The sequence below is a fragment of the Anastrepha obliqua genome, chromosome 3 (assembly GCF_027943255.1).
Source record: "Anastrepha obliqua isolate idAnaObli1 chromosome 3, idAnaObli1_1.0, whole genome shotgun sequence".
In the NCBI taxonomy this organism is placed as follows: Eukaryota; Metazoa; Arthropoda; class Insecta; order Diptera; family Tephritidae; genus Anastrepha; species Anastrepha obliqua.
Genome location: NC_072894.1, coordinates 104371430 through 104386646, shown reverse-complemented (window position 1 = coordinate 104386646; position 15217 = coordinate 104371430). Strand labels below are relative to the sequence as shown.

At 36.4% G+C, this 15217-nt stretch overlaps 1 protein-coding gene across 1 annotated transcript; it reads right to left on the bottom strand.

The window, feature by feature from the left end:
* Window positions 1–514: 514 nt before the first annotated feature.
* Window positions 515–13810, bottom strand: LOC129241337 (SPRY domain-containing SOCS box protein 3). Its single transcript, XM_054877595.1, has 3 exons — window positions 13000–13810; window positions 5701–6262; window positions 515–3995 (listed from the first exon to the last, which is right to left on the bottom strand). The coding sequence occupies exons 1-3, from the start codon at window positions 13414–13416 to the stop codon at window positions 3853–3855; spliced, it is 1122 nt and encodes a 373-aa protein (XP_054733570.1). The 5' UTR covers window positions 13417–13810; the 3' UTR covers window positions 515–3852.
* Between the last annotated feature and the right edge of the window lie 1407 nt (window positions 13811–15217).

Genomic DNA, 15217 nt, shown 5'->3' with positions numbered 1-15217 from the left:
TTTTAAGTTTAAGTTTAAGAAACTGATTGTATGTCGTAATTTTTAAATACTAAATCACATTGATTCAGTCCTATGTTATGATCTTTGATATTTATTTAAGGGCTTCAACGCGAGCGAAGCCGCTGGTAACAGCTAGTAGTATTATATATATCTCTTTTATTTTCATGAAACCGAAAGCTAAATATCATTGAATGAATTTAAAATAAATTGGATTGTATACAAACTATATAAAAGCCTTTTTTCATTTAATTATTTTTGTTGGTTCCTTTTACGCAGAATTTTACTACCGAGCGTGTGTTTTCCGGCAGTGTTGCCATCGAAAATTCTCCTAATCCGCTAAATTATGGGAATTAAGTCTAGTAATTGATGCGGGATAAGGACTATCTCAAACAAAGCGCTGGAAGTGCTAATCAATTTACCTGCCCTAAATCTGGTGTGTTTCCCTACCGCCTCGGCGCTCAGATTTAAAAGTTGGGCGCTATGGAAAGACCGGAGGTTTGGCCACGCTTCTATTTTGCACTCTTTGAATAGTCACAAGCAAGAAATAGACTACTCTATCCCTAGACTCACCTTTGAAAGGTAGACGATAAGGTTGGCTATGGAGTTTTCTCGAAGGAATTAGGACTGGAACTATCCGTTCGACTACCAGACTACTGCAACGTCTATCACGCAAAGGTACTAGCTATAAAAGAACTGGTTACATATCTAAATACGCACGCCGTAGCAAAAACGACTATAAATATATTCTCGGATAGCCAGGCGGCCATCAAATCAATGAATGCGGCTTTACTAAAATCAAAGGTTGCACAGGAATGCCGGGCAGCTCTAAATGATATTAGTGACGTATTCAAGGTCAGCCTTATTTGGCGTCCGGGACATAGAGATATTGAGGGAAACTGTAAAGCTGATGAGCTAGCCAGAAAAGGCAATGCTCTTCAACTGTTCAGTGATAAAAGTACCATTGGAAACCCATGGCCACGAGCAAATTAATAATTAAATATAACATTAGCCAATAAGCCAATAGGTCATGAAGAGATGAAGTCACATGCATATCAGTTTTAAACTACTGGGGCCGCAAATACACAAGAAAAAGGCAAAGGAAATGCTTAGTCTCTCAAGGGAGAATATCTCGAAGGTCGTGGCTTGCATAACTGGTCATTGGCTATTTGGCAGACATTTCTCGAGACTAGGAGTTTTCTCCCATGAATATTGCAGAAGTTGCAGAGATGAGGAAGAAACAGTCGAGCAGTTCTTTTGCAATTGTCCAGCTCTAGCTAAAATCAGAGCAGGTTGTCTAGGTAAATACTTTTTTAATTCTCTTACAGAACTCTCTGGCGTGGGGTTGGCGTCAAACCTACGTTTCACAAGAGCCACAAATGGTTCCACGAAAGAAGATAAATGAGGTTCCCGTGTAGCACAGTGGTATCACAACGAACCTGTAAGGTCTAAGTGAGTTGGTCGTGCAGGCCGACTACCACCATAACCTAACCTAACCAAATTGATGCGGATTAGTTGCACTTCATTCCTGAGATAATTCGGAACTAAGCGGTAAATCCCGATTAACGCCACGGTCTATCTCTCTGGACAAATAGAAACATATTTCGTATTTTGCCTAGTGGTGTTTTGCATATTGGCAAAGCAAACGCATACCACCGTTGGAATGGCGAACAAACGCGTTCGACCGAGACTGAATTACGTTGGCGAACGAACGCATACGAACATTTTTCATACCAGCACTTTTGGGCACGCAACTACTTTTGTGCGATCGTTGTTCGTTTGCCAACGAACGCGAAGGCAGCTTTTTCGCGAAAGCTCATTTGCGCAAGCATTTATTGGCGATCGAATTTTCTACACCCTGGTTTAGAGTTTCCTTTGTAAATATTGCATAAATCGACTGCAGCTGTACACAAGAAATTATTTAACTATGCAGCTGTACATAAGAAGTGATTTTTATATATGTATGTATGTACACGCGTACGTATACAGTTTTTATTTTTATTTTTTATTTGTTTATTTTACGTCATATTTCAATTTATTATTAAAATTCCGCTACTTCAAAGCTGTTCTCGGATATGGGAGTATAAAAAATGAAGTGTACAAAACTAACTGCTGTTTTTATTTAGTTTACTGCTTATAAATACAATTTAGAACGATATAATGCACTGTAAAATAAGGCGGGTGGGTGAATACACGAAAATGTTGCTGAAAAAAAATTTTTTTTTTTATTTGATTTCCTATTATTTGCCTGTGTAAAGTTGAAACAAATTTCTGACATTTAGTAAAAGATGAAAATTTTTTTATTGATTTTTGTTGCGCTTGCTTTTCTAGTACAATGTATAAAAAATCTTTGAAAATGTAGTTAATATGAAAGATCGTTATAATAAAAAAGAGCTTAATTAAAATGTGATAGCCAAATGAAAAATCAATTTTAATTGAACACAATCAATGATTTCAACTCATAATAGAGTTATTTATGTAAGTTTTGAAATTTGTACAATATATTTCAAAACGGCATAACACTAATAAGTAATTAACGCTATAACGGTAAACAATTCACATATCTACTTATGGGGTTAGGGGTAGTCAGAATTTTAAAAAAATTTGATTTTTTTTTGCATTTTCTTAAAATATAATATCTTAAAAATATTGTGAGAAAATATGAAGTGAGTCTGACAAATACTTTTCGAGTTATTCAACAATTAACAAAGGGCGCTCGGGCAAATCGGCAATTGATAGCGAAACATTAAATGCGTTTTTCTCAAAAACATGTTTTTTGAACTGGTGATCACTGAAACTTAAAAACCGCTTGGTAGATTTCAAAACAATTTATACTGCTTTTGAAAAACATAAAAAAGAAGAATTTTTTTTTTAATTTCGATTTTTTTTTTAAACATTTAATTGTCAGTTTTTTTCTCGAAAATCTGAAAAATATTTTTTAAGCCGGCCATATTGTTAATTTTGAAAAAAAGCTTCGATCAGGCACAAGATTATCTATTATAAAAACTAATTTCTCTTGTCCGATTGAGTTTAGATGAATCTCCAAGGACTTGTGATGATCACCGCAAGAGACTTCTGGAGAAACGGGCTCCACACAAACAGCGATAACTTTTATAATTATTATTTTTTTAATCTTTTTTCTTGAAATTTTGTTAAAGTCAAGTCGAAACATGATGCATTAATGCTTTGTTTTTATTTTTGTAAAATAAAGTAATTGACTAGCAAAAAAAATTATTGAAAATCATCATTTTTTCAGGCCTCTGACTACCCCTAATCCTTTATGCAAGTGTACAATTACATGTATATATGCATATATATACACACACATATCTAAGATCTAAGATCTCTATTTTAATATTTCGCAACTGTTTCCACTAACTCTTATTTGCTATAACACCAATCGAATACAAAAAAAAAAAAAAAACAAAAAAAAAATTAAAACGACAAAAAATTATTTATGCGACTCAATGTGAAGCGTAGAAAATATTAAGTCGTAAAAAGACAGGAAAATACAGTTATAAACATTTGTAGTTAACAGTCGTGAATTATTAAAGTAAATAAATAAATGCCACGGATTTGGTAGTTACGTTTTGTAAATTTAGTGACTGATATGGCAATGGAAAATTCTGATGCTAAGTACAATAAACTTCTTGCGCAATAACAAATTTCTAATCACATACATATGTACATACAAATGTATGTTTGTATATATATGTAGATATGCCTATGATATAGTACAATACATATGAGCACTAGAGGCACTCAAGTGCAATAACATTGCCACTGCTATTCGCATAACTTCTTTGTTTTGTTCTTTAAATTAGCTAACTGTGTTCTTTTTGCCATTAAGTCTACTTAAGCTGAGTTCTTAGTGAGAAAATGAAAATATTCATCGAAACCTTCTAGTGGATGCGAATCATTTTCCTCCTCGGGTGTAAAAAAACGGATCGCTATCTTGTGGGCATTTGAATAGAGATCGTCTGTGTCAGAGTCATCATCTGCAAAAAATAAAAAATAAAAACGAAAATATAATTATGTATTCATGCACATACATCTGTACATACGTATGCATATTCAAACTAACTGAAATCTAAGTCTCAATTGAAATACCAATCTGAATACCAATTAATTAACAAACTAAGAATATTCGATCTAAAGTTATTACGAAAATTTGATTTTAAATACCTTTAAATTTCTTTGTCAAATACGAGTATTCGCAGCCATTTTATACAAGCCTAACCACATTGCAACCATAATTCCACTAAGGTAATCTTCTTTACAAACACAAAAAAAAAAAAAAAAAAACAAAAAAATAAAAAATAAAAAACAAAAAAACAACACATAATCAGTGTTTTTTAACCAGCTCAAACAACCAAACTCCAAAATACAGGATCCGGCACTCGAAGTATAACCAATTTCCGACCGCTCGCGCACCTGATGCACGGCCATCAACTGTCTGTTAGTTGGCTAAATGACAGTCCAAAGTATTGTTTACAAGCGCGCGGAAGCATTTTGCCGAAGGTAAACGCGAAAAAAGAAAATCAGTAATGGATTTCAAACGTCATAGCAAACGTGATTGCATTATATTTGGCTGGAAAATCACAACCAGCGATTGCTTGTGAGCTCGAGCATCTTAAAGTAAATCAAGTTTTTGTTTATCGCACCATTACTCGTTACAATGATACTGGTAGCATCGCGAAACGTCATGGAAGTGGTCATCAAAAGTCTGCAACGTCACGTGAAATGGTTCAAAAAGTGAAGAAGCGACTTGAGCAAAATCCCCGACGAAGTGCCAATCAAATGGTGAAGGAACTGAAAATATCTCACCGTAGCAAACGTCGCATACTTAAAAATCAAATCCAATCTCAAAGTCAAACCTTAAAAGATCCGAAAGGCGTGTGATCTCACACCAAAGCAGCATCGAGTCCGACTTGAAAGAGCGAAGGAGTTGCTTTGCTTGGCCGAAAGCGGTCAATTTCCGAACATTGTGTATTCTGACGAGAGAATTTTTCAAGCAATTCGTAAACCCGAAAAACGATAAGCTTTATTTGACTGAGAATTTGAGCAGCACTCGCCAAAGGTAAAGGTTTGGGCCGCTATAACCGCAGATGCGTGCTCACCAATCGTTTTCATCGAGCCTGCCGTCAAGGTGAATACGAAATTTTATCGGGAAAGTATTCTGCAGGTTGCTTTGAAGCCGTGGGCAGACAAACATTTCGTTAGCACACCATGGATGATTCAACAGCACTCAGCACGGCCTCGCAAAGCTCGGGTGAACCAAGAAAGGTTAAAAAACAACGTTCCGAACTTCATAACGTCCACACAATGGCTCGCAAATTCACCAGAAGCGAATCCGATGGATTTTTGTCTTTGAGAGCAAAGTCCGAGCTAAAAAATTAACCAGTCTCGAGGTGCTGAAAAAAGCCGCGTGTCCGCGAGTGGCCCAAAATAGTTGCAAGTCACATTCGGGCAGCTGGCGATTCGTTGCTGGACCGTTTTAAAGCCATAGTCAAGGCAAAAGCTGGCCATATCGAACAAAAGTAAATTGATGCTTGATTTTGTATTATTTTCACACATTTTTTACTTTGAATGAAATAAAAGTAATTTTCCCAACTAAATTTATGGCCTTTTTAGTTGGTTACACTTCGACTGCCGGACGCTGTATCTCTGAAATATTGCATATTAAAAATAATTAGTACTAACCTACGTATTTCTGCTTTCGCGCCTGTCGCGCCCTAATCCTTGGCATCACCGCCTCATCGGCTATATCCAATTGAGTGGCGGCGGTTTGACGCGAATAACGCACCGGCATTACGTGGAACCAATAGTCACGAAATAAACGACGAAAACCGGGCATCTCACGTAGCAGTTGTAGATCTTTTGGCCGCTTCGAAAGCAATTTAAAAGCGCGCAATTGCAGACAATCCATTTGTGACGTAGAGTTGATTAAACGTACAGACGATCTAGCGGCCGTCGAGCAGACCATTGCATAGAGTTTCACTCGTGAACTGCATGGAATATTCCGATAGGCCACACCAAGTGAACGACGATTAAGGTAAAACTCCAAAGTGCCGTGCGACCTATCCAAACAGATGCCTACAATACAACCCTGAGAGAACCTCTGACCATAGGATTTCCGTACGCCATTATGTTGAATTTTGCCACAGTATGAGAGGCCCCACGATTCAGCATTGGTGCCGAGCGCCGAAACGAAATGGTACTGGAATTGATGGAGTGCAACTTTGTCGGTGCCAATACCGAACATCTGAAAGTAGAGGAGGAAAGAAAAATTTTAAGCATAACGACTGTGAGATGATGCACGACAAACAGATAAGGAACTAAATAAAAATTATTTAAAAATTACATCTGCTTGCGCATGAATATGTAAATATGTATATGTAAGTAAATCAATATGTATGCTTAACAACTATTGCAAATCATATGTAAGCTAACCTTTTCTACACACATAAATACTATGTCGAATTAATTAGGAAAGCCACTTTATCAGCGCGTGTGCGCACTTAGCGCATTCACATCCTTTGTTTGTGTAGAGCTTAGATGTACTTGCGGAGAATATACAAAGAGGGTTCTAAAAATTTATTGCAGCTAAAAAAAAAGAGTAAAATATAAAACGAGTAAGTAAAACAAGCAGCACTTGAAAAGTGGTACGTGCCATTTCTCCGGCCAAGTGCACTACTGCCGGGCACTGCGCGCATTCACCACTCTTCCTTTGCCATTCCACATATTTACTTTGTTACAATTCAGATAAGATAATGTAAAATAAATGTGTAATTATAACTCTAATGGAATTTTACATAAGATGCTTCTATTTAGGGTGCCGAGTGCCGGTTGACATTGAAACCGCATGAATGAGGCGTCAATTAATTAATAGCAAAATAAAAGTGTGAATTTTTTTTGTAAACCCACACAAAGTTGTGATTCTGTATGACGCTAAGTGCACATCGATTTAAATTGATCAACAAATATTATTAAAAAACAAAATACAAAAACAAAAGCATTGTGATTTCGTTTGCATAGTTACAGCTTTGACTCCTCGTTAATAAATTCTAATTTCTGACGCACGAATATGTAGCTCAGGTGATGTTCCTTCTTTCAAAATTAAACTCAACTGGTATTCTAACTGCGTCAATTTCACCAATTATGCCATTGAAATTTAAAGTGCCACATGCCTTCTACTCAAATATGAACGAGACGCTATCAATAAAACGGTTCGCGGATGACATATGGCAAAAATAAATTTTTTGTTTTTTTGGTAGGACTGTTATAAGCTTACATGGCAAATTTCAGCGTGATATGTCACATAGTTTGTTTTCTGTGCTACTGTAAACAAGTCAAGCTCGAGTGTGTTCTTCGAATTTAACGATGGAAATTCAAGTTGAACAAAGAATTTGTTTGAAATTTTGTTATTCCAACAAAATTTCGGCTTCAGACGCCTTAAAAATGTTGCAGACAACCTATGGGGACTCTGCTCTATCGCGTGCACGTGTTTTCCAGTAGTACAAATCGTTCAAAGAGGGCCGTACATCAACCCAAAAAACCACGCCAAAGTCGCTCAAAAATTAAGGTTATGCTGACTGTTTTTTCGATTACGAAGGTGTGGTGCAGTCGGAGTTCCTTCTGCAAGGCCGATCGGTTAACGCTGAATATTATTTAGACGTTTTAAAGCGTTTGCGGGAGAACATTCGTCTTAAAAGGAAGGAATTGTGGGACAACAAGTCATGGTTCTTGCATCACGATAATGCACCAGCTCACACATCACGTCTTGTTCGCGATTATTTGAACAAAAATAATGTTAATATCGTTCCGCAAGCACCGTATTCGCCTGATATGGCTCCATGTGACTTTTTCCTGTTTCCCAAGCTCGAGTTGCCGCTCCGTGGAAAACATTTTGAGACAATTGAAGTCATAAAAGAGAATTCGAAGAACACACTCGAGCTTGACTTGTTTACAGTAGCACAGAAAACAAACTATGTGACATATCACGCTGAAATTTGCCATGCAAGCTTATAACAGTCCTACCAAAAAACAAAAAAATTATTTTTGCCATATGTCATCCGCGGACCGTTTTATTGATAACGTCTCATTCATATTTGAGCAGAAGGTACAAATGACGTTTGACGACATATGCACCTCCATACATATGGATAAGGAAATGCCATGAGACATCTCACATTTTGCTTAACGATTTTAATCACATGCCAACGTTTTCAATTGAAAGCAATTGGGTGGCTTCTAATCAATTGCCCTCTCCCAATATAGACATACATATTTATATGTAGATACGTACATACAGATATATTTAAAGAACGTAAAGAAATAAGAATTCCACTGAGTGATAAAGGAAAGTGTGCAGAACTAAACTATTTATTTAAGTGGTTTAAGGGTAGTCAGAATTCTCAAGAAATTGGATTTTTTTTCATTTTCTTAAATTTTTTTTGTCTGGAAAGACTAGCAAGTACAGCACTCAGACACAACTAAATCCATTGTACTGCACTCGGATTCCCTTTTTAATTTTCTTTAAATCTACTCTACCTCCGAAGAAATCTGAGTAGGACTTATGGTGCCAAAGAGCCGCTTTTTAACACATCAGTGCCAAAGACCTCAAGCCTGATTCGAGCGAGGGTGGGGTAGACGCACAGAAAGTGGTCCGTCGTCTCATCCTCCTCCCCACATGCTGGGCAGAGTGCACTGTCTGAGATGCCCACCTTTTCCATGTGCTTTGCCCACGCTTCGATATCGCTTTTTATAGCTTCTTTGAGAAGTAGTTCCTGTTACTTATGTATATGGAATTGAAGTCCACGGAAAAAGTGATCATCACAAGGTGCTATATCCGGAGAGTATGGTGGATGCGGCATTAGCTCCCCCATCCGAGCTCGTTCAGCTTGCCGAATGTTTGCCTTGCGGTATGAGGTCTAGCGTCGTCGTGATGAAACAAAACTTTGCGTCTATTCACTAAAGACGGTCGATTTTTGTTAAGTGCCTCATTCAGGTTTGATAGCTGATGGGAATAATAATCAGCAGTTATCGTCTGGTTTGGTTCCAGAAGTTCATAACAAACAATACCGGCCATATCCAACCAAATAGACAGGAGAATCTTCTTGTGGTGAAGGGCCTCCCTAGGGGTCGGTACTGGCGTTTCATCTTTCCCATTTTTCATCACCAGTAACGATACGGTTCAAAAAACTTTCATTTTCAAGCCGTTGCAGCAGCTGAGAACACAAATTCACTCTCTGCTGAAGGTTGGCGACGGAAAGTCTATGCGGAACCCATTTTCACTCCTTGATTTTATAACCGGTCAAGTATATTCGTTCTCCTAACATTCCCTTGATGTTATTAACAGTAACCATTGCTAGAGAGCCATGTTTAACAATAATTTTTCCAAAAAGCTCGCGAAATCACCGATTATTTGAAGAAAACGTGTGCTGGGAAAAAATGCATCCAAAAATGGACCTGGAAGCATGTCAATTTATAGCCAATCAAGGACTACCAGTCATTCCAGCACCAAATTCTGTTACAATAACAACAATATGTGGCTTCACGCTGTTGACCTACTTTATGTGTGTCTCCAAGCAAACAACTCAAAAATCCATGCGGTCATAAAATAAAAGCAATCATTTGGTCCAGCAAAATATCTAGCGAGCGCATATACATACATACATATATATGTACTATGTAAGTACGTATTTTGTCTTGACTGAGGTCATTAGGTTTCTTCCTAAGCATCAAAACCAAAGTTAAAGAACTCTGTTGCAGTTGTGTTGAAATATGTATGTGATTAATTTTTTCAAAATAATAATCTTTAAAACATATCTTCAATAACAACTAAAAAACAAAAATATTAATTGCTGTTTCGAGTACTTAGTAGTACCAACGTTTAATCACCAGCAGACAGCTGGAACATTAAATAAAAAAATATACTCATAGAAACAGAGTCTTTAAAATGTTGATAGACTCGAGCCCTGCGATAATATAGGACAAGATTATTTATGTACATATGTATACGAGTATGTATGTATATGTAAATATGTTGCCGGACTAATAATTTTGTTTCTTGTTTTTTTGAAGCAAAACAAAGGGCACGAAATGAGTTTTATGACAAAGGCATTGATAATAAATTGAATGTAAACAAAACAAAATCAAAGTAGTAAACTCTATATATGTATGTAAAATTATTTCGTACATCTACAGGTAAAGAGTTGTACATTCGCATTTAAACAATGACTGCATGCGTTTGAAGCGTGCGCTTATGCGACATAAACTGGATATTGATGAGTGCGATGATTTTACTTTATATATATAGAATTTCTGATCAATCACCTAGAGACTATATTGAATTTAAATGCGATTGCCTTAAAATTAATTTTACCTACTATATTCCATATGAGCGCATGAGCGCGCAAAGTGATAAGTTTGAGAATTGAGCGGTTAAAATTAGGTTAAAATTTTATAAATAGAAATGCTAAATTATAATCTCAAAAGAATTAAAGAAATACTACAATATATGTATATACAATACATAATTTATAAAATATAAAAATAGAACGCGCATATTTTTTATAGATTGATGAAATTTTATGTTTACAACACATATTTTATTTCTATTATTATGTAGTATTTACATATGTATGTATACGCATTAGGCAGAAAAATACTCCGAACATGTGTAGAGAAATAAAATGAACTATAAATCTGTATACTTAAAAAGTTGTTGAAAATTTTGGTCAAAATTTTGATGGCAATTCTGGGAAATTTTTTGGATTTTTGAAACTTTGACTTTAACGTTTTTCTTTTACAGTAAGCTTTATAGTTTTACAAAAAAATTGGCGAAAAATATTAAACTGGACAAATATTGTCAATATTGTAGAAAGAAAAACTGAACGCATATTTTTTCAGGCTAGTGTACATATGCATATGTATATGTTCTCTAATATATAATATACATATGTATATATACCTACTTACAAGCTGAAGTCTAAAATAAACAAGACTGAGCTAAATCAGAAACGATAGGAGCTTTAATCTGATAACTTCGAGTTTATTTATTCAAAATAGTCCCCTCTGACCTCGATACACTGTTTCGCGCGATCTAAAAGCTTTTCGAAAGAGTGTTTCAGGTCATTGACCGGAATGTCCTTCAGGTAGAAGTCGCAAGGAGTCATATCAGGCGAATACGGTGAGTGATTGATGGTTATTATTATTATTATTATTATTATTTAGTGACTGGTGTGAATACCAGTACTAAAATTATGTTTGAGCATTGGCTGCAGAGGCCATCAGCTCTGTGTCGTCTGTGGGTGTCTGGATTATTTGTTATATTGTCATTTCGATAGTTTTAATGAATTTGCTTATTTTTTCGATGTTTGAATGACTGGGAATGGCGAGGATGTCGCTTATTTGTTCTGAGTTTAGTATTTCTTTTCTTGCGTTGGCGTGATTTGGACATTTGTTGAGGATGTGATGCAATGTTTGGTTTGTGTTGCAGGTTGTACAGATAGGGTGATTTTCTTTTTTTAAGATATGTTCATGGGTCTGTGTTGTGTGGCCTAGGCGAAGGCGGGAGAAAATTCGGGATTTAAATCCGTGTATATTTGTTGGGTAGAGTGGAGGGTTTCCATTCTTATTAATATTAGAATAGTGTTCGTGCTTGTAGTTTTTTAATGATTGCCGCTGTTTGTGTATTATGCATGTATTTATATGTCGTTTTATATCGAGTCTTTCTGTTTTTGGGCTGGTTATAATTGGGGCATTGCAAGCGAATTTCGCTGCATTATCGGCATATGTGTTTCCCTCGATACCTGTGTGTCCTGGGACCCACAGCAGATTTAGTAATTTACTGTTTTTTATTAGCAATTATGATGGTTAAAATGCGATTTCTAGTCAAAAAATCAGTCACAAGAGTGGATCGATGAGCTGGTGCATTATCATGCAATAAGCGCCAGCTTCCTCCTTCGCGGCATTCAGGGCGAATTCGACGAATGCGTTGCAATAAACGCTTCAAAACGCCCAGATAGAAAATTGCATTGACAGTTTGGCCCTTTGGCACGAACTCCTTGTGGACAATTCCTTTGAAATCGTAAAAACAAATGAGCATCGAGTTGATTTTTGACTTCTCCAAACTCGATTTTATGGGTGGTGGCTCGTCTGGGGCCATCCATTCGGCACTTTGACGCTTAGTTTCAGGTTCATGTTGGAAAAACCAGTTACAATGTTGTAAAGGATGTTCTTGTCTTTTCTCTTTAATGAGGTCTTTCGAATGTTGAATTCTGAGCAATTTTTGGTCCTCAGTAAACTTGTGCGGAATGAAACGTGCACAGACCTTTCGTGAGCCCAAATGATCAGTTCAATTGCGATAAATCGTTATTCTGGAGATATTCAACTCCCATTCTATGAATTTCAACGATGATTTCGTTTTAGTGATTAGTGATTTTGGGCGGCCCGTATGTTCATTGTCATTTATGTCCTCACAACCATCTCTGAAACGTGTAAGCCACTCATGAACTCTGGCACGAGATAGACAATCATCGCCATCAACTTTTTTCATCAATTTAAATGTTTCGGTAAACATTTTACCGACTTCAAAACAAAACTTGATATTAGATCTTTGGTCGAAACTCATTTTTGTACCCATAACACAAACATACTAACACTTTAGACGCAAAAACTTCGCTTCCACTGAACCGAATGTCACCAAGCATTCACTGGAAGTCAGCTAGGGATGTAACTTTCAATGCACTAACTCATTAAAAAGATGGCGCCATAAAAAACATTAATATAACGCCAGTCTTGTTTGTTTTTGACTTCATCTTTTATAATATAAAAATAGATCGCGCGCTAATTAAAACCGCAAATTAGAAGAATATCCTTAATTGACTCAACCAATAACATCGCAATTATTTTGGTGATTTACTAAAATTTAGCACAATACCTTTTAAAACTCGTTTTATATTTTTTTAACAAATGTTTCACAACATTAATACTCACCACATCGGTACCCGCCAGTGGCGTTAGGACGCGCATCTCCCAATAATGCACCATACCAGCTTTCAGCGGCAGTTCACTGCGCACGATTCCCGTACCCTGACTATAAGTGGGATGAAAGACAATGTCAGGGCCAGATATTAATGTGTCACTGGCCTCATCCGGCTGCCAACTCCATTTTACTCCACTGGGTTGACAAACCATATTTTCAGATCCTTTCACATTTTCACTTTCTGTCATTTCATTTTTTTCTGTATTTTCTGTAGGTTCGCCACAACGACATTTTATTAAATCCGGTATATATCCTTTGTGGGTGGAGAGCAGTACACTGTCTGGAAACTCACAATCACAAAAGGGTTCCATTGGTTGTTGTGTATAATGCGCTGAACTACCTTGAGCGTATCGGCGACGAAGGGACATTTTTCTAGTTCTGGAATGTTCGCTATATGTTTACGTTTGTAAGCGAGAATTATGAATGGTTAACAAGTGTGTTGGCCAAGAAGCGTTTAACAACATACACGTAAACACGCACGCACGTAGTGAATGATCATTTATGTATGCGTGGAAAATTTCACAAGCAATTTGCCGGAGTTGTTTTTTGCTAGCGTCTATACAGACAACTTAAACAATTAGTAATAGAGCGTTTTTGTTCAAGTTAACTAGCTGGCGCTTCTCACGAGTTCCGTTAAGCGACTGTGTTAATGCCGGTGAGTAAACCTATTATTATTAATATTGAATACACATTTAGGTGTGCTATCTCTATGTTCGCTTTGTAAATTGTAAACAGTCTGTGCCATAAACTCAGCTGTTGGTTGTTGTCACAAGAGTTATCAAAGCCAATGACATTAGGGGAAGAGGAAACATGTTTTGTCACGGCGAATTCATAGAAGGTGAGTTCGCTAGAGCAACAATGCAAATTATACAGGCACTTTGTTTTTGCATGGAGGTGTTCTATCATCATTAGTTGTATTGAATGGTACCTGAGTCTCAAAGTGAGTGTATTTGTGTCTTTTTTCCTTTTCTGCCTTAGCCCGTTAAATAGTTGTATTTGTAAAATCTGTCTTACCTTGTTTCAAGAGACATTCAACAGCAATTTGGCGTATGTATGTACACAAGGTGGTGTTGTATCAGCTTTAGCTGTATTGATTGGTACCTGTTCCTCAAAGTGAGTGTATTTGTATTTTCTTTCCTATTCTTCTTTAGCCCATCAAATAGTTGTATTCGTAGAATCTGTATTACCTTATATCAAGACGCATTAAGCAGTTAGCAGAATAGAGATTGGCACTTCAGAGTATTTGAAACAAAATTTGACAATTTAAAGAAAATTAATATATAGAAAAATAAATCAAAATTGGAGCCTTACTCCTGCTACTTGTTTAATGTGTTTTGCCGCGTATATTATATATTCCGCCTGGCTTTGCATAACACTGTGAAGAGATTGTGAATTGTTACATCACAGCCATGAAAATTTTCCTGTATGTCACTATCGGACTACAAAATTGAATGCTTGTATTCGTAGGTGAATTTATAGTGAAATTGTACCAAAAATGATAGAATAAGAGATTGCGCTTTCCAAATTCGCTGTGAAGTCATGCTCTGAGAATATACAAACAAAAGAAGGCGAATAGTAGGCGCAAGCAATAGAAACTAGCAAACACAAGCAATTATACACCCACATACACTTTCTTTCCACGGCGTCATCCTTGCAAAAATTGCATTTTGTGGCATTTTTAAAATTGTGTTTTCACAATGTATTGTACATACACATCCGAAGGTTACCCGGGTCCACGTTTTGACCTATATCTCGAGCCCTATCCACCAATAGGTATCCAAACTATACGGAAACCATCTTCAATACCTTCTTAACAATGAGTGTAAGTTTGGTTTAATTCGGTGCAAAGACACGGCCGGTTAGCGAACACACACAAAAAGTTGACTTTATTTTATATTACAACTAGCACCAGTGGGCTTCGCACCACCACACATAAAATGTTTTTTTTATATCGCAAGAAATTTTTCATATTAAGTTTTCTTTATAGAACTCGTAAAATGTTTAAACAGTTGAATTAGTTGATTTTTTTCATTCAACATACTTTCTAAAGATGTCACAATAGCCTTTTCTATACTTTTTTAAAATTTGATTGTGGTGGTCACCTAACTATATACAGGTAAGGTGAACGAGCCGATAAAAACTTGTAATTAAACTTTGATTCTTTAATTT